Below are 20,224 nucleotides of genomic sequence, written 5' to 3'. Positions count from 1 at the left end.
GGTTGGAAAAGACCTTAGAGATCATCGAGTCTGGCCTGTGACTGATTCCCCACCTTGTTACTGAGTGCCACGTCCAGTGGCACTTAAACACCTCCGGGGGTGGTGACTCCATCCCACTCAGAGTCCACTCACCCTTTATGTGAAGAAATTCCCCCTAATGTCCAACCCGAGCCTCCCCTGGAGCGGCTGGAGACCCCGTCCTCAGCGTCAGTGCTGGCCTTTGCGGTGGGGGGAAGTTTGCGGGGTAACTCAGGCCCGCGTCCCTCGCAGGGCGGGGGGCGGTCTCGAACCCGGGTCCCCGCGGAGCGCAGCCGGGTCTCGAACCCGCGGCCTCCCGGGGCCGCCCGCCGCAGCCCCCGGCGCGCGGGGCCAGCGGGGCCGGAAGCGGGCGGAGCGCGCGTTGACGCGTTTCCGGCGGGGCGCTGGCGGCGGCCGCGGACGGGACTCGGTGGCGGCGGCCCGGGGGCAGCCGGGGGTGAGCGGCGGGGGTGGCCGCGTGGGCCGGCCGGGCCCGGCGGGATGCTCAGCGGGGCGGCGGGCCCCTGGCAGGCCCGGGCGAGGGGCGGCGGCGGCGCGGGGGATGACACGCAGGCAGGGCGGGGCGGGAGCCAGGCCTCGCCGCCCGCCCTTGAGGCCGGTCCCCCTCACCCGGTGGCCCCTCATCCCCTGTCTCCTCTCAGCCCCGTTCCCCTTCGCCCCCGATTCTCCCCGTCCCCGGGACCTCCGATCCTCTCGTCCCGGACCCCCTGACCGCGGCTCCCTTTAAGCACCGACGCTTTGTAACTCGGGGTTTGGGGTTTGTCCCCCGCAGGCATTTTGTTTCCAGAGATGTCTTTCATCTTCGAATGGCTCTACAACGGCTTCAGCAGCGTCTTGCAGTTCCTAGGTAATGCCGCGGCTCCCTCCGTGCCTCAGCAGCCCCTGGCAGCCCCCTCGGGGTCGGTTTGGCGTCTCCCATTTGCCAGTATCCCCTAAAAATCGGGAAGTAAGGTGGTCTGGCTAGTGCTAAGTCTGCTGAGGAGGCTGCGTATCAATAAAGGGGATTTTACACTGGTGCAGAGAAACTTTGGGAGTGATTGGGGGCGTTGGGCTTCTACTCAGACGTTTCTCTTGCCCTTAAGAAGGCTGAGAGCAGCTGGGCTGGCACCCAGGGCCTGTCCAGCCCCAGGCTGAGGTGCTGCCTCGCCAGAGGGGGAACCCCTTCCTCCTCGTCCTCCTTCCAGAGCCCCGGATTCCAGTGCAATTCCTTGCTGGAGGATGGGGGTGCCCATTCTTCTGATCACCTCTTGAAGAGAGGATGAGAGGGACGGAGTGAGAAAAAGTCCCATTGGAAACCTTTGGGAGCATTCCCGTGGCAGACACGATGAAAATCAGTTTATGCCAAGAAAACAAGGCACCATTCCCTGCTTTGCACTTTTTCCTGGACAGCTCTCTGCTGTCTTTTATGAGTTTGTTCAGTTTTCACATCTTTTGAGGAGACAGATTTATCCATGATACTCTGCTGCACACTGTCCTCTGCTGCTAGGATGGACCAGAGGAAGGAATGGGAACACGAGCTTAGGAAATGTCCATTGCTGTAAACATGTCTTGGAAAAAGCCTGTTTGAGCTGTGTGTGTTTTCCCTGCTGGAAGTGTGCACAGGTGGCAGCAGAGCTCAGGGAAAGGGTTTCCCCAAAAAACAGTGGCAGCAGCGCAGCGTTCCGGCTCCAGATGGGCCCGCTGGAGTTTTCCTCTTTGTTCCTTCTCCTCACAGGTTTGTACAAGAAGTCTGGAAAACTGGTGTTCCTGGGGTTGGATAACGCAGGGAAAACCACTCTGCTGCACATGCTCAAAGATGACAGGCTGGGTCAGCACGTCCCCACGCTACATCCCAGTAAGTCTCCCTGGGTAAAGCCTCCCAGCGTGGCTTTTCCTCTGGAATTTTGGGGACATGGTGTGGGAAGACACCCCTCTGCCTGGGGGATTTGAGGGTCTTAGAACTTGAGCTGAGGTCGCAGCTGCACTGTGGTTCCCCAAGCTGAAGTGGATCTGTGTTTTCCTCTCTAGAAATGCCCAAGAAGTGGTGTGGCTCTGTTAATAGAAAGGGAAGATTTTCCTAATGAAAAGCATAATAAAGGATAATAATTGCGGGTTAAAAAGCTTCAATGGGAAGCAGGAGAAATTATTTTCTGCCACTCATGATTTTGTGAAAAGGCTCCAGTCCAACCACTGAATTCTGCAGGAAGTTGAGGGAATTCCTTATTGGAGGAGCGTGTGTGATGCCAGCATGAATGCCAGAGAAATTCTGTCCATTACAACGTCCTTGTTTTTCCTGAATCCCAGCCTGTGTTTTCCATTTCAGCATCAGAGGAGCTGACGATTGCTGGAATGACCTTCACGACTTTTGATCTGGGTGGACATGAACAAGGTAAGGAAAAAATGACCAAAAATTGATCCTGGTGAGTGTCAGGATCAATTAGCAGTGCCTAATTATTTGTTGCCTGGATTTATTTATGGAACAACACGTGGAAGCGACCTCCTGGCTGTAGGATTGCTTGGAAGGAAATGCTGCCAGTTTGTGCTCTGCTGCCTGAAGTATTTTTAGCTGTGGAAGACTCCAATATAATTTAGTTTGAATAACTGTTGAATTTTTAGTTCTGCACTTTCTAGAAGTTTTAAACACGGGGTTTTTTTTCCCTTTTATTCACAAAAGTGTAGGAAGGAAGACACCCTGGCCTAAAAGGCAGCTGAGGTTTGGTGGAATTCTCCCTGGTGTAGAGGTTTCACAGGACCATGTTTGCCCCTTGTGTTTTCCAGCTCGCCGGGTCTGGAAGAACTACCTGCCTGCCATCAATGGGATTGTCTTCCTGGTGGACTGTGCAGATCACTCACGGCTTATGGAATCCAAAGTTGAGCTTAATGTAAATACACTTCCCTTCTTTCCCTTCTCCAAGACTGCTAAATTATGAATAACAGCCATCTCTCTCAGAGCTGGAGGAGCTTGGATGTCCTTACTCTGGGTTGATCACAGGCACCTGAATTCGGGGGAAATTCTAGTTGGACAGCAGAAGGAATTTCTCCATGGAAAGGGTGCTGAGGCCTTGGCAGGGGCTGCCCAGGGAGCTTTGGAGTGCCCATGGCTGGAGGTGTCCAAGGCAGGGCTGGAGGTGGCACTCAGTGCTCTGGGCTGGGGACAAGGTGGGCATGGGGCACAGCTGGGACTCCGTGGGCTGGGAGGGATTTTCCAGCCTTAGGATTCTGTGAGTCTTCCACAGGAGTATGGAAGCCCCAGAAACGAGCCCTTGTTGGTCACAGAGCTTTAACAAAACCATTTCCTTCAGGGGACTCCTTTTTCCACCTCTCTGCTCAACTCTTGTTGGCTCTTGCATGCAGGCATTAATGACAGACGAGACAATATCCAACGTGCCAATCCTTATCTTGGGAAACAAAATCGACAGACCAGAGGCCATCAGTGAGGAGAAACTGCGGGAGATCTTTGGGCTCTATGGACAGACCACAGGAAAGGTAGGGAGACATCCAAATCTGGGATTGGGGAGAGCTTGCCTGCTTCCCTGAGGACTGAGGCCTGATCAAGTTGTTACTGGAAATTTATCCACTAATTGGCCAAGATGAATCAATAATACTAAGAATGATGATGTGCCTGAAGGGAGCCTACAAGAGAGAGACTGTTTAAAAGCCATGGAGTGGTGGGACGAGAGGGACTGGCTTCCCACTGCCAGAGGGCAGGTTCAGATGGGAAATTGGGAAGAAGTTCTCTGTGAGGGTGGTGAGTACCTGGCACAGGGTGCCCAGAGCTGCTGTGGCTGCCCCATCTCAGAAGTGTTCAAGGCCGGGTTGGACAGGGCTCAGAGCAATCTGGTCTTGTGGGAGCAGGCAATGGAGTGGAGTGAGGTGATCTTTAAGGCCCCTTGTAACCCAAACCTCTGATGATGCCCTTGGGCAAGTTTTGAGGCTGCCGGGATTGTCCAAAATGCAGTGCACACATGAAGGGGCCTGCGAGAGGAGCTCCCCTGGATGTGGATGGCTGTGGCTCGCTGGGCACTTCCCTGAGGGCGCCAGGGGTGCAGCTGTGACTCCTGTTTGGATTTCCCCAGGGAAACGTGCCACTGAAGGACCTGAATGCACGCCCCATGGAGGTGTTCATGTGCAGCGTGCTCAAGAGGCAAGGCTACGGTGAGGGCTTCCGCTGGCTATCGCAGTACATTGACTGATACTGGCACGGACACAAGAGTTTTACTCCTCTGGACTGATCCTCTTCACAGCTTCCTATGGACTTTTCTATTAGAACATGGAAGGCTTTCCAAGCGCATACTGGCATTGTCCAAGAGACTCCTGGTTTTCCGGCTGCCCTTATGGCACAGTGGTGACACCACTCTTTTCCACGCGGCAGGGAGGCAGCGCCGTTCCTGAGTTGTCCCTGCCAGTTGGGTGACAGCGGGGCTGCTCCAGGCTGGGGAGGCAAAACTCTGCACGCTGCAGTGTAACAGCTGAAAAAGAGAGCACGTCTCACCACTGTGGTTAATTGACTTCAAAAACAAACAAACACAAAAACAGAAAAGGAAAAAGCAATTATATTTTTTAAAGAAAGTGTTAATGTAAATGACATCCCTTCTAACTTTTTAGTTTAACATTCATCTTGTTTAGTCCAGAGTCTGGTTTAGGGTTTTTTAAAAATATATTTAACGGTATTTAGGTATTTCACAACTTAACTGAACCAAGGTATCACGATATTAGAAGTCCTCAATAAACATAGCATTTGGGCTTAACTGAGCTGTAGGGTGGCTGTGCTGTGTCACGCTGACCGACGACGGCGAGGTGCCGTTAGGACTGAGGTGTGCAATCCCAGCTTCTTTAGTTTACACAGTTTGGTTTTTTTTCTTGTTGGGGAGGAGCACCTGGCACAGGTGTTGGGGGTGGTGTCCAGTGGGAAGCGGCTGCCTGGTTCACCCTCGGGCCAGACCCCTCCATTGAGGATCCTCTGGCCATGCCATCACCGTAAGAACCACGGAGCTGTTTTGGTTGTAGCATGGAAGTGTTTGACATTTGCATATCATGAGGTGATTAATGTAGACTAAACCGGTTTCTTTTATACTCTCAACGGACTTTTTTTTTTTTTTTTTTTTTTTTCTGAAGTTTCGTTGCTGTCTGGCACTCATTTTCAGTTCAATAAAGACATGTCTTTCTCCTCCGAAGGGGCAATGAGCTTCAGTCTGGCTTGGTGTTTGCTGGGCCTTGCGGCCGTCAGAACACCAGCCACAGAGTTCCACAAGTGTTTGGACAACACTCTCAGGCACAGGGTGGGATTCTTGGGGCTATGGGATTCAGGAGCTGGACTCATTCCTTGTTGCTCCCACTCAGGATATTCATTCAGTGATTCCATAATTCTGTGACCTGCAAGGTACAGCCACTGAGGGAAACCGAGGCAGGATGAAAGAGCCACTTCCGTGGAAGAGCTCATGGCTTGCAGGGGCTTTGCTCTTTGTGCAATGAACCCACACCGAGCCGCAGATCGCCAAGAAAGGGGAGGGGGGGCTTCAGCTCTGACTGCCGGTGTTCGGGTGGGATTTTAGCTCTTCCAAACGGATTCTTCCAGTCGCGGTTCCTCTGTCGGAAGTAAGGGTTTGGTACTCGTTTGTGCTGCGAGTGAGGTGGGAAGCGAACGTGTCCCTGCGGTGTCGGGGCCGAGGGTCCCGGGGAAGGGCGGACCGAGGGGCCGGAGGCCGCGCACCCCCCGTGAGGGCCCCGCGGGGGCGTGTCCGCCACGTGCGCGCCCCGCCCCAGCCAATGGGGAGGCCGCGGGGGCGGGCCGGGGGCGGGGCTCGGCCGTGATGGCGGCGGCCCCGCCGTGCTGCGTGGTGCGGGTGCGGGCCGCGGGCGGCGGCGATGGCGGCTGCAGCGGGCTGGTGCTGAGCCGCCGCCCCGCGCTGGTGCTGTGCCACGCCGCCGTCTTCGCCCCGTTCCTGCGCGCCGACCCCGCCGCCTGGGCGCGGCCCGCCGCGCTGCCGCCCTCCGCGCTCCTGGCGCTCCCGCGCCTCAGCGTCGTGCTGGGCGCCGAGGCGGGCGGGCTGCGGGAGCTGGACGCGCGGCTGCTGGCGCTGGTGCCGTGCGCGGCGTTCCGGCGGGCGCTGGAGCGCGGCCTCGGGCGGGCGGAGCGGTGGCGGTTCGGGGCCGAGGGGGAGGCGGGCGCGGACCCGCGGGCGCTGCCCTGGTTCGCCTGGCTGCGGGTGCCCGGCCTGGACGCGCCCGAGGGCGGGTGGGCGGCGCTGGCCAGCGCCGGCTGCCTGCGCAAGGGGCAGGCGCTGCTGGCCTGCGGGTCCCCCTTCGGAGACCTGTGCCCCGAGCTCTTCCTCAACACGCTGAGCCGGGGGGTGGTCAGTAACCTGGTGGGCGAGGAGAACGCCCTGGTGCTCACCGATGCCCGCTGCCTGCCCGGCACCGAGGGCGGCGCCGCCTTCGTGCCCTCGCCCGCCGGGCCGCGCGTGGTGGCCGTGATCGCCGCCTCCTTCTGCTGGAAGGGCGCCGAGTGGGTCGGGCTCACGCTGCTCTGTTCCCTCGCCGCCATCCTGCGCAGCAGCGCCGATGTGCTGGGCGAAGCCGGGATCGTGGTGCCGCCGGTGCCGGCGTGGGTGGCCGCGATGCCAGCGAGCAGCGGGCAGGACCCCGTGGGCTGGACGGCGCTGGTGGAGTGCGGGGCGACCTGGGGCTCCGGGGTGCTGCTGGCACCAAGGATGCTCCTCACCTGCCGGCACGTCGTGGGGGCCAGAGCCCCGCTCCATGTGACGCTGGCAGCCGGCCCCGGCCAGTGAGTGCGGCTGTGCCCCCTCTCACCTTAACCCCCCCCATCGTGCGTGTCCCCGGCCGTGACATCTTGTTACCCATGTCCATAGAGATGCCGCCGTGTTCCGGGGACGCGTGGTGTTTGCCACCGAGGAGTCGTCCCCCTTCGACGTGGCAGTGGTGGAGCTGGAAGAGAGCGTGCCAGGCTTTGTCCCGCCGTGCCTGGCCGACACCTTCCACCCAGGTAAGCACTGGGGGACACGGGGCGTTGGGGTAGGCACCCCCGTGCACCCTCCTCCTGTCTCTCCCATCCCAGGAGAAGAGGTGACCGTAGTGGGCTTCGGGGCGTTGGGGCAGGCGTGCGGCCCCTCGGTGACAGCAGGGGTGCTCTCGGCCGTGGTGGCGGTGGCCGGGCGCCCTGTCATGCTGCAAACCACCTGTGCCGTCCACGGGGGCTCCAGCGGCGGCCCCCTCGTCTCCTCCCGCAGCGGATGCCTCATGGGTAAGCCGGGGGTCTCCCCGTGGGGGGGTCCCATGGGTGTCCCCCCGGCCGGGCCCAGTGACGTGGGCATCGCTCCCTCCCCGCCAGGCATCGTGGCCAGCAACACGCGGGACACCGGTGCGGGAGCCACCTACCCCCACCTCAACTTCTGCATCCCCATCACCGTCGTGCAGCCCCTTGTGGCGCGCTACCGCCGCACCGGCGACCCCGCTGCCTTCGCCGGGCTCAACCGGGTGGGTGACGGGGTGCAGGCGACTTGGCAGCTCCAGCAGCGGCCGGGGCCCCCCAGCAAGCTCTGACCCCCCTCCCGGGGGGCTTGTGCCAGGGACCGAGGGGCCAGGGATGGGGCTGCCACATCTCCTCTGACCCCGGTGGTGTGAGGTCAGCACCCGGACCCAACAAGAGCTGGTGAAGCATGGGCGCCCTGGGGCAGGGGATATGGCACAGTGCCTTTGACAGCTGCTGAGAACCCCAAACTGGGGAGGTTTGGGCTCTATATTATTGTTTAATTTTCTCCCTGGGGCCATAAATGCTGTGAACTGAGGCCCTGGTGTCCCGTGGTGCTGAGTGGCTGCAGGGGGGTGGTGGAGGCCCTCACTAGGGTGTGGGTTAGGAGGGGCAGGTGATAAGGGATAGGATTGAGTTAGGGTCTTGTTTGGGGTTGGGGTAAAGCATGGGCACGGAGGGCAGTTCTGAATCCTGTGGCTCCGGGCCCCTTGGAAAGGGGGTTAGTTTGGGGTCCTGGAGAGGGTCAGGAGCTGGGATGGGGACATATGCCTAGGGAGGGAGGCCAGTTCCAGCTTCGCGGCAGCAGAGTGCAGGAACCAAAGCCCAGGGCAGTGGCAGGGGGGCACTCCTATCCCAACCCAGTCCCCAGGCCGGCAGTGCCCACTCACTTAAGGGCACAGCACCACCACCCCCCTCCCCAGGACAGCCCTGCAGGGCTGGTGGGTGCAGGGGGGCACGGGAGGAACGGGCGGGTCAGTGTTTGACACAGCACGGGGTATTTATTTCACAGCCGCTACACAACGCCAGGGGCCGGGGCAGCCACGCAAGCACAACATGAGGGGGGATGCGGGGAGGAAGGAGGGGCAGCTTATCTATAAGGGGGTTTGTCGGTTTTTTTGGTTGGTTTTTTTTTTCCTTTTTTTTTTCCCCACTTTTATTAGCGCCATTTGCCCGGTTGAAGACCACGCAGCAGCACACTAGGCCTACAAGGCTCTACCCAAAAAAAAAAAAAAAAAAAAGCTCAAATTTGCACAAGAGCGGCCCCCCCTGCCCCACTCGCCCCCTCCCCGGGCGAGCACCCCGTAGCCCCGTTCCCCAGGGGACCGGAGGGGGGAGCACCCACCCCGTGCCACACCGGCAGCGGGGGGCTCACAGGGACCCCCAGCTGGGGGGCTGCCTCCTGGCCATGCCGCCCACCGGGCTCTCCTGCTCCTCTACCAGATGTAGCCACCGTCGTCACCCTCGCCCGCTTCACCCTCCTCTTCCTCGCCTTCCTCGCCCGCCTCCTCCGGCTCCTTCTCCTCCTCGTCCTCCCAGCCCACGCTGCTCCCGAAGTCGCCCGAAAACCCCGTTGCTTCATCTGGGGGGGCGAGGGGCAGAGGTTCGGGGGCGGCCCCGGGGCTGCAGCCCCGTCCCCGGGTGGGCGGTGCCCGCAGCTCTCACCGCAGTCTGGGCTGCCGTGGCCGCGGGTGCCCGTCAGCTCGGCCCCGTGCTGGTCCACGCACCAGCACTCACCGCCGCCCGGCTCGCACTGTGCCCGCCGGTAGTAGCCGTCCTCATCGCAGCTGGGAATGAAGGTGCCTGCAGGGAAGCGATGGCCCCCCACCCCCCCCAAACAAGTGCAGTGCCAAAAGCCCCCCAGGGAGCTCCCCGTCCTTGTCCCAGCCCGGCTGTGCGGGGCACTGCTGGGGGAAAGGGCCCTGGGGCGCCCCACTCACCCAGCTTTTTTTTGGTTGCTTCTTGGATCTGGATCTTCTCCAGCTCCCTGAGGCAGGGCGGCTCTGCAGCAATGCCACATGCTGCTCTTAGGGTGGGCATGCAGCCCCCCATAGCTGGCAACCCCTCACCTCCCACAGCGTGTGCCCCCAAACCCACAGCATTGATTCATCCCTGTGCTGTGCATCCCTCGGGCCCATGGAGTGCAATCAAACCCCCTCAGACCCTAAAGAGTGCATTCCTCATGATGTGCACCCCCGCTGGCCCATGGAGTACATCCCCCCAGCTCCATTGTGTGCATCCCCCTGGCCCCATGCTGTGCATCCCCAATGATGCACATCCCCCTCAACCCAAGATGTGCTTCCCCATGACCCACAGCATGCATCCCCAACATAGTTTCCAACTCCCCCAAATCCCCTGGTGTACCTCTCCCCCTAAGGCAAACATCCTACAGACACTCCAAACCCACAGCGAGGATTGCCCATTACCCCATGACATAATCCCCCCATGATGTACTTCCACACCTGTGCTAACACAGAGCATGGGTTCCTTATGTGACCCCATGATGGGCATCCCTCACTCCCAAGTCCAATCCCATGACATACATCCCCCAACCCACAGTCCCAGAGCATGCATCTCCCATAAACCCCATGATATACAACCCCAATCCCACAGCATGGATTCCCCATTCCATGGCATGCATCCCTCAGGACACGGATCCCCCAGCCCCACAGGGTGAATCCTCCTGACCCCATGGTGTCCAGCCCCCGGCCCCACAACTCCGTGTCCCCCCTGCCCTGACGCACTTTCCCTCCAGAAGCAGAAGCACCACTCGGGGGCGGAGACTCGGCCGTCCTTGGAGGTGTCGCAGGAGTTGAAGAAGGCGCGGATGCACACCTCGTACTTGTCCAGGTTGATGGCGGCCAGCTCGGCCGCCTCCAGGAAGAGATCCCCGCTCGTGTCCAGCCGGGCGAACATCCACCCCACCGCCTCCTTGCAGGTGGCTGCCACGCTCCTCTCCAGCGCTGCAGGGCAGGATGAAGCCCGTGGCTGCCCGGTCCCCCCAGGGACAGCACCCCACGTCCCCTCCCTGTGTGGCGGGGCAGGTACCAGTGGTGGGGCTGGCGGGGAGCCCGCCAGAGCCGTTCTGCTTGGCATTCTCACGCAGGAGCTGGAACCAGTCGCGCAGGCGGTCACCCAGGTCGGCCAGATCCTGCCCAGTGCACAGTTCTGGGGGGTCCAGCAGGGCAGTGTCAGGCCGGGCAGAGCTCGGGCCCAGTCCCCCGGTGCCCTGCACCCCACTCACCTTGTTTGCTGTCGCTGGCAGGGCTATGCGGGGTCGGACAGGGGCACTGCCCCTCGCACCGCACCATCAGCTGCTTGCTGGCCAGGCACGCTTGCTGCTCCAGCTTGCACTGCGGGGCGGCAGTGGGACGTTGGCGGGGGGACACAGGGCACAGGGCCCCGGCCCCGCGGAGGGCGCCGCTGTCCTTACCGCCGAGCTGTAGGTGTGGCCGTCGGAGCCGCAGACAGCGGCCACCGGGGCTGCGTGGCAGGGCTTGCAGCCCCCGTGTGCCTTGGGGCTCAGCGGCTTGATCCTGCACGGGGCAGAGGGCGCTGAGTCCCCCGCCTCGGCCTCCCCTTCCTCCCGCCACCGCCTTCCTTCCTACCTGTGCTCCAGCTTCTTGCGGCTGATGCACATGGCGCGCTGGTAACCCTGTGCCACGCACACCTTGTGCCGGCTGCACTTCACCTTCTGGCACGGGTCCTTGGTGGTGTCCAGGGCTGGGAGGCAGAGAGGCACTGGGGCAGGCGGGGATGCCCCAGGGGAGCCCCGGCAGCGCTGGCCATCAGCCGGCCCGGCACAAAGCGCCATCCAGGCCGCAGCTGGGCAGCTGCCTCGGCACCAGCTGCTGCTTCCCGGCTCGCACCAACCCCACCGCCGCTCCCAGCCGGAAGGGAAGAGCCTGGGGGTGTGCAACCCCCTCCCCTGCCCCCCATACTGGCTGGCACCGAGCTCACTGTGCCCCATCCCAAACTCAACTCAGCGGTACCTTCATCCCCGGGCTGGTTGTCCTCCCAGCTCTTGATGTAGTCATCCTGCGAATTGGGGAGAGCCTGCGTGAGTGCAGGTGGCAGGAAAGGTGACACCGGGCCAGGTGTGCCATCACCCCTCTCGGGGCAACCAGCCCGGAGAGGCTCCTGGTGCACACAGTCCCTGGGCACTCCCACAGCGGGAGGGCAGGCAGCAGGGACAGGGAGCAGCTTCCCCCCACAAGCGGGGTGTCACCCCCTCAGTAGCCCCTTGAGGCTCACCTCCACCTCCTGGCAGCACGGCAGCGAGATGCCCCAGCCGGCACCGAGAAGAGAGAGAGAGAGTGCCCACCGTCAGCTCTGAGACAGCCCAAAGCCCTGCTCCCGGCCCCACAGAGACAGGCACCCAGTACCAGGGGCACCCTGACACTCCGGTGCCCAGAGCTCTTGCCACCAGCCCCGGATATCACGGCACCGACCACCAACGCTCCTCCATCTCTGGCTCTAAACCTGTAATCCTGGAGAGCCTTTACACAGGATAAAGCCTTCCCCCATCAGCCAGCTGGGAAAGCCAGGGAATAGGGATGGAAAGGGCATTGGGTGGAGGAAGCCCTTGGGAACCCAGTGAGGACCTCAGGGGATCCCCATGGTGCAACCACCCTGATTCTTCAATGGTGAGCCCAGGAGTGGGCCAAGATGGATGTTGCTGCCTGGGGAGGCAGATCAGCTCCTACAGGACCCCGAAAGCATCCCGGGGGTGTGGGAGTGTAGCAGGGACTCAAACCTTCCCAGCAACCAGCGTCACCCGCCCCACGGGATGCGCTGGGGTAGGCTTTGCGGCAGGAGCATCCCCGCCGCCCCGGGGAGGGTGGGCAGGGTTTGGGATGGCAGCTGGAAGCAGCGGCACGGGAGGCAGCCCTGGAGGGGACGCCTCGCTCCAGCACGGCGGTGTTTGCACCGCAATCGATAGCCGCGCTCCCGTGCCGTGATTGGTAACACTGCGGCGCCCGGCAGCTCCCTGCGGCGCGGGTCTCGCCACGGCCGCCGGCCTCCTCCCCGTGCATCCCCCCACCGGGGCTGCTCAGTCGAAAACCCCACAAATCCATGGATTTGTTTATTAATCCAGGCGAACTGCCAGCAGGGCTGCAGCCCCCCCAGCGCGCCAGCCGTGCCACAGCAGGGTGGGCCCCACGTGTGCTGCCAGCGCCGGGGGGTGGGGATCCCCTGGCCCTGAGCCCCCCGGGATGCTCAGTGCCATGAGGGAACGTCTGCAAGTGCTGCCCTCGAGCACCTGCAGCCATCCAGGTCCCAAGTGCCCGGTGCTGGCGTTGGCCAGCAGGGATATTGCGGGCAGGGGTCTCCAGGGGAGGAATTTACACCTTTGCAACCTCACCCATGATCTGCCTCCCCTAACTGGTTTATTTTGGGGGTGATACCCCCTGCCCTGCCCTGTGGTGGGCACATCTCCTTTGCTGTCCTCCATCCATCCATCCATCCATGCATCCTTCCATCCCTCGCTGCCAAGGTGAACCCGAGTGTGCATCTGAACAAAGACCAGAAGGGCTGGCTCGGGGTGGGGGGGCGGCTCGGGGTGTGCCCCCTCCCTGCCCGGCTGCTGCAGGTGTCCTGGGTCTCCCTAGGATGGGGCTGCAGTACCATGTCCCCCACCCCGGAGGACAGGAGCTGGAGGTATAAAACGAGACGAGAAAAATCCCCGACGGCCCCATAAAATTAAGGGCTGGAGCTAAATGCCATCGAGGCTGTTCACAAGGGCTGCGTAGCAGCGAGGGGTGACAGGATCCTGAGCTCGGTGTGCCAGGTATGCCAGCGCTCCTCCAGCAGTGCCTCCATCCTCTCATCCTCCCTGCCTCGCGTCCCCCACATCCCCAGGGGTCAGCACCCCGCGGAGGCAGCGCCAGCCCCGGCTGCGGCACCGCGCGGGGCTCCGGGGACACCCCGCAGGGCTCGGGAGGCCGGGGGGATGCTCATGCCTCGACACGGGCTGGGCTGTCACCGAGGGTTTCAGGCCACGGCGCAGCCCCCGCCACGGGCTGGCGGGCTCTGCTTGCAGCCCCATGTGGGGCACGGGGAGAGCACTCCCGGTCACCGGAGAGGGTCGCATCAAGCCCTGGCCACGGAGGCATTGGCATAAGCCACGCAGCTTTGGCGACGGGTAGGGAGGCGGCGGCGCCGCCGGAGCCGGTGAGCATCCCCCGGGTACCGGGGCCGGCAGCCGCCCACAGGCGCGGCGGGATGCGGGCACCGCCGAGCATCCCCGAGCGCCCGCGATGGGGCCGGGGAGGGTCGCGCTGCGGCAGCCGCAGCGGCGGGGCGGGGAGTGCGGGGAGGGGGCTCCCGGTGCCCGGCAGCGCGTCCCGTCCCCCCCGCCCCGCCGCCGGCGCGGACTCACGTCTCGGAAGCGGTTCCAGTGCTTGATCCTGCCGCCGTACTGGGAGATGGACGAGAGCCACTGCTCGTCCTCCATGAAATTGCCGGGACTCTCCCCCGCCGCGGCGGGCCCGGGGCCGGTGGCGGGGCCGGCGGCGGGCCCGGGGCCGGCGGCGGCGGCGGGCAGGAGCAGGGCCAGCAGGGCCAGCAGGGCGCGGCGCCCGCCGCAGCCCCGCATGCTGCCGCAGCGCCGAGGGAAGCGGGCGCGGTGCGGAGCGGTGCGGTGCGCACAGGGAGGCGCCGCCGGCGAGTGCGGCCGCGGGGCGGCACCGGGCGGCACCGGCGGGAGGGCCGGGGCGGGGCCTCCGCCGCGCCCGCCGCACCTGCGCGCCGGCACCGGGGCGGGGGAGCCGCCGGCACGGCACGGCCGCAGCACCGGTTCCCCCTCTGTCCCCATCTAAACCCTGTGCCTGACCTGTCCCCGTCCCGCGTCCCTCATCCTGCATCCCGCATCTCCTGCCAAATCCCCATCCTGAAGTCCTCGACCTCCACTACTGACCCCTACCGAGTCCCCAACCTGCATTCCCCATTCTGCATCCCCTGACACACCCCCTTCCCGCATCCTCTATCCTGCATTCCTGGTCCCTATCCGGTCTCCATTCCACATACTCCATCATGCAACCCCTGCCACACCCCTATCCTGCACCCCTCACCCCTGGTTCTTACCGTGTCCCCATCCTGCATCCCCCATCCCATGTCCATTCTGCATCCCCCATCCTGCATCCTTGGTTCCTACCCAGTCTCCACTCCAGATCCAATGTCCTGCATCCCTTGGTCCCTCCATGTTCTCGTCCCACATCCCTGCCACATCTCTGTCCCCCATCCTACATCCTTCATCCAGCATCCCTGGCGCCTGCTAGGTCCCCATCTCACATCCCCCATCTTATATCCCCTGCCACATCTCTGTCCCCCATCCTACATCCTTCATCCAGCATCCCTGGCGCCTGCTAGGTCCCCATCTCACATCCCCCATCTTACATCCCCTGCCACATCCCCATCCAGCACCAGTCATCCCACATCCCTCACTTTTACCATCTGTCCATTGTGCATCTCCCATTCCTCCCACATCTCCAACCTGAGTACCCCATCCTGCATTCCCATTCCACTGCACCCCAATCCCACAGCCCTCTGTCCCTATCCCCATCCTGCATCTCCCATCCTCCCCTCTCCCTGCAATCCCCATTCCTTGGCGATCCCAGCATGGCATTTCAGGGCTCCAGGGAAAACTCCCACCCCTATGCCAAGGTTTTGCTTTTGGATTTTCCCCTCTTCTCAGCGGGGGGAAATCAGGGTAGGCAACAAGTGACAACTCACCTCAGCTGCAGCTCCTTCACAGCTTCAGCCAGCCATGCCACAGCACACATCCAGCTTCTCTTCCTCCTGCCAGGACATTTAGGATGGGAAGTGTAACTAACTGCCAGCAAACCCCAGCGATGACAGGGAAAAGATCAGAATCCTTAATTGTGCCTGAGGAAGGAGGTGTGAAATGAATTGTGCTGTGCCAGGCTAGAGCAGCGGGATAAGCTGCTTACTATCAAAATTCAACTAACTTCCAAAAGAATTGTCACTAAAACATGTTTACACAAGTGGGAAGAGGAGTGTGCTTCAATTGTCAAAAACCCGTGTTTGCCTCAACTTCTTGGTGAGTCTTTAAAAACTCATCAGGCAGAAGCTTCCCAAGGTGCATCTTCCCTTTCCTGGTGGCTGCGTGAGCAGCTCCGGGTCTGTTCCGAAGAGATCTGCCAAGTACCTCTTCAGGCTGGCGGAAAGATGACAGCAACCGGTGTTAAGTGCTCTCAGCACCTCCCTGTGAGTGTGTGTTGTGCTCTGCTCCCCGAGGGAACCGTTTGGAAGGCGGCTTTCAGAGAGCACAAAGGCGTTCTGACGCCAAGGAAAGGGACACAAACAGCCCAACGGCTGTAGCCGGGTACAAGCAAGTGCATCCAGCGAAAGCACAGATGATTGGATTGCCTGACAGGCAGGCTTGAAAGCAGACAGGCAGTTTGGTCAGGGAAACATAACAGCAACACATTTGGGGGGGAAAAGAAAAGCAATCCCAATTTCTGAACGACTCCCGCTGCTGTTTGTGCGTGGTCACCACGAAGCCAGCTCTCTTAGAAATGATCATGAGGACATGTGTGTTCTGCTGGAGCACCCCTATCCCTGGCTGAGACACTCTCCACCTCTACCACAGCATGATTCCACATCCATGGAGCAACTAGCAATGGGCAGCAGCACCTGTTTTGTTACAGAACACCCAACCACCAGCACCTTCATTTTTAAAGCGTTCATCCTAGGGCAAGTTGAAATCCTGTGTCGCTATTTTTACCAACTGTGGGGATTTACAGGAAAAAACAGCGTTGTCTTGAGATCTCTGAAGGATTCACAATGGAATCAAAGAGCTTGGTGCTGTTTTTAATGGAGGAATCACCTACAAGGCATATGTTTTTTGACACGCTCTGAAACGGTCACTGGAAAGAGCTCTAACTATCAATGCCTTCTTATTATCATAGTTATGTGCTGTGCTGGAAGTTTAATTACAGAAACTATCAATGCAACAGGAGATAAACAGTTTTGCTTTTGAAGGGAATTAATTTATTTGGAGATCTACATCACACAGGCACGCTGCTGGAGATCCAAGCAATGCCTGACCTCAATATCGTTAAATCGTGCTCCGGGGAAGCTCTCCTGGATTTTAAATACTTATTTTAAGAACAAACTTCCTTCTTCTGAAAAAAAGCCACGTTTAACACTGGCAATGCCCCAAAAGCCCCAGTTCTAGTTGTTTTCTTGGAAAACCAGCAATCCACAGACATCAAAGAGCAACTCTGTGACATTTTGGGGAAAGGAGGAGGAAGGACCTTGGCAACCCCTAAGGAGGGGGCAGTGGGAAAAGCTGCAGGGATATGCCATAGTTCCATGCTTCGGGAGGAGGTCACAAGGCATCCCGGCTTGGAGTTCCCGGCTTCCCACTGAAGATTCATGTCCTATAAAACCTTTCACTGAGGGATCACGCACACAGCAGACCCACTATGGCCACCTCAAGAGAAGCACAGCTGCCCAGATGTTGCGTAGTAGCCGGAGGCGTCCGAGGAGAACCTCTGGGAGAGACGCACCGAGTCCAGCTGCACCTCCCCGAAGTAGAAGTTCCCGAAGAGCTGAAAGGAAGAAGAAAAACCACTTGAAGGGCACCAGAGAAATGGGGCCTGCAGCTGGCCCACGGCTCTCTCGAAGGAGTTTGCCCTGTCAAAAGCCTCAACTCACAGATTGGTTTTGCCTTTAAATGAAAGTGTTCTTTACGTTATTAAGGACTGTGCTTGAACTCTTTTTATCTGCAGCAGCAGCTGCTCAAACTTCCCCTATTTTGCTGCCTGTGTCACTGAGGGAGCGTTGGGAGGCTGCTCACTGCTCTGGAGGCACCATCCCCGGGTGGCTCTTGAGGTCACAGGCTCTGCAGCAGCAAGGTTTGCACCAATCCAGGCCACAGATGCAGGACTTAACAGCTACAGCTCAGTCCTAATTCAAACTAGCAGGCTGGAGGCACAAGGCTCCTCATCCCAGCACTGACCCGGCTTTGTTCAACAAATCTGTCTTTGTTCAGCAAAGACTTGAGTGCAAATTAAGGAAAGCGAGCCAACTCCCGGCACCCGGGGGGTGTGTCCCTGCCCATTAAGCCAATCCACGAAGGAGACCAAAGAAATGACATCAGAATTTCTTACAAGAAGTTATTGCTGGAAAAGCATCGTGTCCAAGCGTAAAGTGCTCCTCCCTTCCATTAAGCAGCAGGAAATTGCTCTACCTGGGAACATCAGCTGTGCGTCAGGAAAAGCTTCTCGGTGGAGATGCTAATTTGGAAGCTCTGTTTAACCGGAGAGCTGTGAGTCACCGAGAACCTGAGCAGCGACTTCTCCCCACCTTGGAGATCTCCAAAATGTCCATTCCATCTGTCTCCTATTCAATTTTCTATCTGTCCCCTGCAGGCGTGGGCTTGAGACAGTCCCACAGCCCTTCCTGCCCTTACAGAAGGCAAGAAGGAAAGCCAACACATTAATCCTCCTGGAGCCAATGGTGCATCAATTCCTCCACAGAGGGAATGACTGAAATCCCAAATAACTACTTAGCATCTGAAAGGCTGCACTTCACCTCCTCCAAAGAGGCATTTGGCTCTGCCTGGCACAGATTTGGGCACAACTGCTCTTTTGTTGGTTCTCCCAAGAGTATTCTGTTTTGTAAATACCCTTTTTTCCGGAGGAGACCAGCTAGTTTTCTTTCAGGACAATTCTTGGGTTTGCTGTCACTCCACAAAGGAAAAGTGCCATTGGGAAAGCGATTCCCTGCCCATCTTGGGGCAGAGCAAGAGACCCTGGGGCAGCAGTGTGGCCCCAAGGGACACTGTGAGTGGTGGCTCCACAGGGTCACTGCCCCAAAGAAGAGCAGCCCGCAGAAAAGCAGCTGTGCTCAGGAAGCATCTCAAACCAGGAGAGGAGGAAAAGAGAGGAAGAGAAATGACGACAGCCACAAAAACTCCATTTCATACAATTAAAGATTTATACAAGAAAGATTAATTATGTTTCCAAAAGCCTGCATTGTTCATGTTGAAGGACTTAGGATAAAATGTCTCATTAATAAGAGATGGCAGTAAAAAGGGGTTGGTCACCTTTCTCTTTTTGTTTTGGCTGACCTCAGAAGAAAGGATGGTTTCCTGCTCCCCGATGCTCCCTGCAGTGCTCTGCCATTGTGCCCACTCACCCCAAACCTTAACACCTGTCCCTGTCACAAGTGGCTGTTCACACTGTCACTCCTTTCCACCACAGAGCACTCTCCACCCAGGAAAACCAGAAATCATCTCTCTTGATTCCTAACAGAGGGAATGGTAGGTGTGCTGGTGAGCAAGGAGTACTAGGGCTTGAAGACAGCCACCTCCAGTGCCTAAGGGAGCTGCACAGGGACCTGGGACAAGGGCATGGAGTCATGGGACAAAGAGAAATGGCCTCCCACTGCTGGAGCATGATTCAGATATCTGGAAGAAATTCCTGCCTGTGAGATGGGGAGGCCCTGGCACAGGGTGCCCCAAGAAGCTGTGGCTGCCCTGTCCCTGGAAGCGTGCAAGGCCACGTTAGATGGGACTTGGAGCACTCTGGTCTAAGGTGCCCCTGCCCATGGGAAGAGGGATGGAATGAGGTGGACTTTAAGGTCCCTTCCAACACAAACCATTCCAGGATTCTATGAAGAAAACAAATTAAATGCTGGGATGTGCAGACCCATCAGCAATGCTAGAAGTCAAACCTTTCCACAAAATAACCAAAGGGAGAGTTTTGTTTGTGTCATTGCTGCACACCACAACCTGTTTTTCTTACTAAACACACATACTTCAAAGTAAAAATTAGTTAATGAGACAAACCCTCCCCAAACCCCTCTTGCCTCACATAGCCTCAGGCACATCACAGCAGAAGGATGATTGGAAAGTCCCAGAAGACACTGCCCAGGTCAAGGGCCCTCCATTTGTACACTGCTAAAAGTGCAGCAAAGCCATCGTACCAAAGCACTTTGTATTCCCTTGGCTTTTATAAGATTCACCACCTCCCGTGTGTTCGAGCAGCTGTGTGTTTCCCAGGGAGGAACGCTGCTAGAACTATTGATTTTTGGTAATGTGGCTGTACTTTCTGAGAGTAAACATGCTACAAGATTTAGAGGACAACCACAGACACTTTTTTCTGCTCTTGTTTCAGGCTGGCTTCTCACCAATGCTCCTGTGCTCCCTGAGGCTTTCCACGACAGAAGCCACTGGACTCCAGGCATGGAGATCACTGCACATCTGAGACCTGCCTCAGGCCATGTGGAGAGAGGCCCATCAAACACCATCCTCCAACACCTCTGAAACACCAGGAAGTGGCTTCCCATCACGAAAGTACCCTGTGCTGAGGTCCCTGGGGACTCGGGGAGAGATTGCACAGAGCCAAGCCTCTGTTTTTTGACTTTCACTTTTATTTATCTTGAGCAGAAGCCAAGCAGAGTCAAGAAAGATATTTATAACTCCCCCCTCTCCGCAGCCACCACGGAAACACTCTGGTTTTGGAGTGGAGCACAACTGATGAAATGCCTTGCGGGAAAGCATCTTAGCATTTTTTTATTCTGCACCAGGAAAGAAGGTACCTAGAGGTTGTTGCCCTTTGGACGCAACTGCTGACAACCCAAAGATTGGCTGACTCCCCTTCCCATCCTTTCCTATGGTTGCCAAGGGCCCACCTTTCCCTGAAAAGGCTGCAGGGAACATGAGGAGACGTGGATCAGGAGCAGCCAGGAGGGAGGCAGGGGAGGAGAAATGCAACCACCCGCAGAGCTGTGTCATTTGATTGGAGTGGGACGCGAGGCTCAGCAAAAGCACGGTAATTCTATAAATCCAAACATGCCAAAGGATTTATGTCCTCAATGCCCAAGGAATAAATAAGAGGATGGAGGTTGGTTTTGGTTTTTTTTTTTAAGTATTATAAATGAGAATGAGCCTGATGGAGGTAAAGG

At 58.9% G+C, this 20,224-nt stretch overlaps 4 protein-coding genes across 7 annotated transcripts in view; 2 read left to right on the top strand and 2 right to left on the bottom strand.

Annotated features, from left to right (window-relative positions):
• The first annotated feature begins 407 nt into the window (after window positions 1–407).
• SAR1A (secretion associated Ras related GTPase 1A) lies at window positions 408–5,192 on the top strand. The gene is made up of 7 exons (XM_066324268.1): window positions 408–475; window positions 812–886; window positions 1,754–1,873; window positions 2,342–2,407; window positions 2,797–2,900; window positions 3,373–3,504; window positions 4,095–5,192. Exons 2-7 carry the CDS (start codon window positions 829–831, stop codon window positions 4,209–4,211), a joined length of 597 nt encoding a protein of 198 aa, XP_066180365.1. The 5' UTR covers window positions 408–475; window positions 812–828; the 3' UTR covers window positions 4,212–5,192.
• Window positions 5,193–5,813: 621 nt separating this feature from the next.
• TYSND1 (trypsin like peroxisomal matrix peptidase 1) lies at window positions 5,814–7,822 on the top strand. The gene is made up of 4 exons (XM_066324512.1): window positions 5,814–6,802; window positions 6,888–7,021; window positions 7,094–7,279; window positions 7,367–7,822. Exons 1-4 carry the CDS (start codon window positions 5,829–5,831, stop codon window positions 7,576–7,578), a joined length of 1,506 nt encoding a protein of 501 aa, XP_066180609.1. The 5' UTR covers window positions 5,814–5,828; the 3' UTR covers window positions 7,579–7,822.
• Window positions 7,823–8,266: 444 nt separating this feature from the next.
• SPOCK2 (SPARC (osteonectin), cwcv and kazal like domains proteoglycan 2) lies at window positions 8,267–13,934 on the bottom strand. Its single transcript, XM_066324266.1, has 12 exons — window positions 13,668–13,934; window positions 11,540–11,548; window positions 11,278–11,323; window positions 10,894–11,008; window positions 10,719–10,821; window positions 10,530–10,638; window positions 10,334–10,453; window positions 10,030–10,248; window positions 9,226–9,288; window positions 8,951–9,088; window positions 8,631–8,867; window positions 8,267–8,500 (listed from the first exon to the last, which is right to left on the bottom strand). The coding sequence occupies exons 1-11, from the start codon at window positions 13,881–13,883 to the stop codon at window positions 8,722–8,724; spliced, it is 1,284 nt and encodes a 427-aa protein (XP_066180363.1). The 5' UTR covers window positions 13,884–13,934; the 3' UTR covers window positions 8,267–8,500; window positions 8,631–8,721.
• A 2,343-nt stretch (window positions 13,935–16,277) lies between these two features.
• ASCC1 (activating signal cointegrator 1 complex subunit 1) overlaps window positions 16,278–20,224 on the bottom strand; it is a 34,991-nt gene continuing 31,044 nt past the window's right edge. For all 4 annotated transcript variants that reach the window (XM_066324287.1, XM_066324285.1, XM_066324284.1 and 1 more), the window contains exon 10: window positions 16,278–16,863. In XM_066324287.1, the coding sequence (XP_066180384.1) occupies window positions 16,747–16,863 (117 nt within the window). In that variant the 3' untranslated portion in view covers window positions 16,278–16,746. The remainder of the gene's footprint in view (window positions 16,864–20,224) is intronic.

The sequence above is a fragment of the Sylvia atricapilla genome, chromosome 8, assembly GCF_009819655.1.
Source record: "Sylvia atricapilla isolate bSylAtr1 chromosome 8, bSylAtr1.pri, whole genome shotgun sequence".
Taxonomy (NCBI): Eukaryota; Metazoa; Chordata; class Aves; order Passeriformes; family Sylviidae; genus Sylvia; species Sylvia atricapilla.
This window is presented reverse-complemented; position numbering and strand designations above follow the sequence as displayed.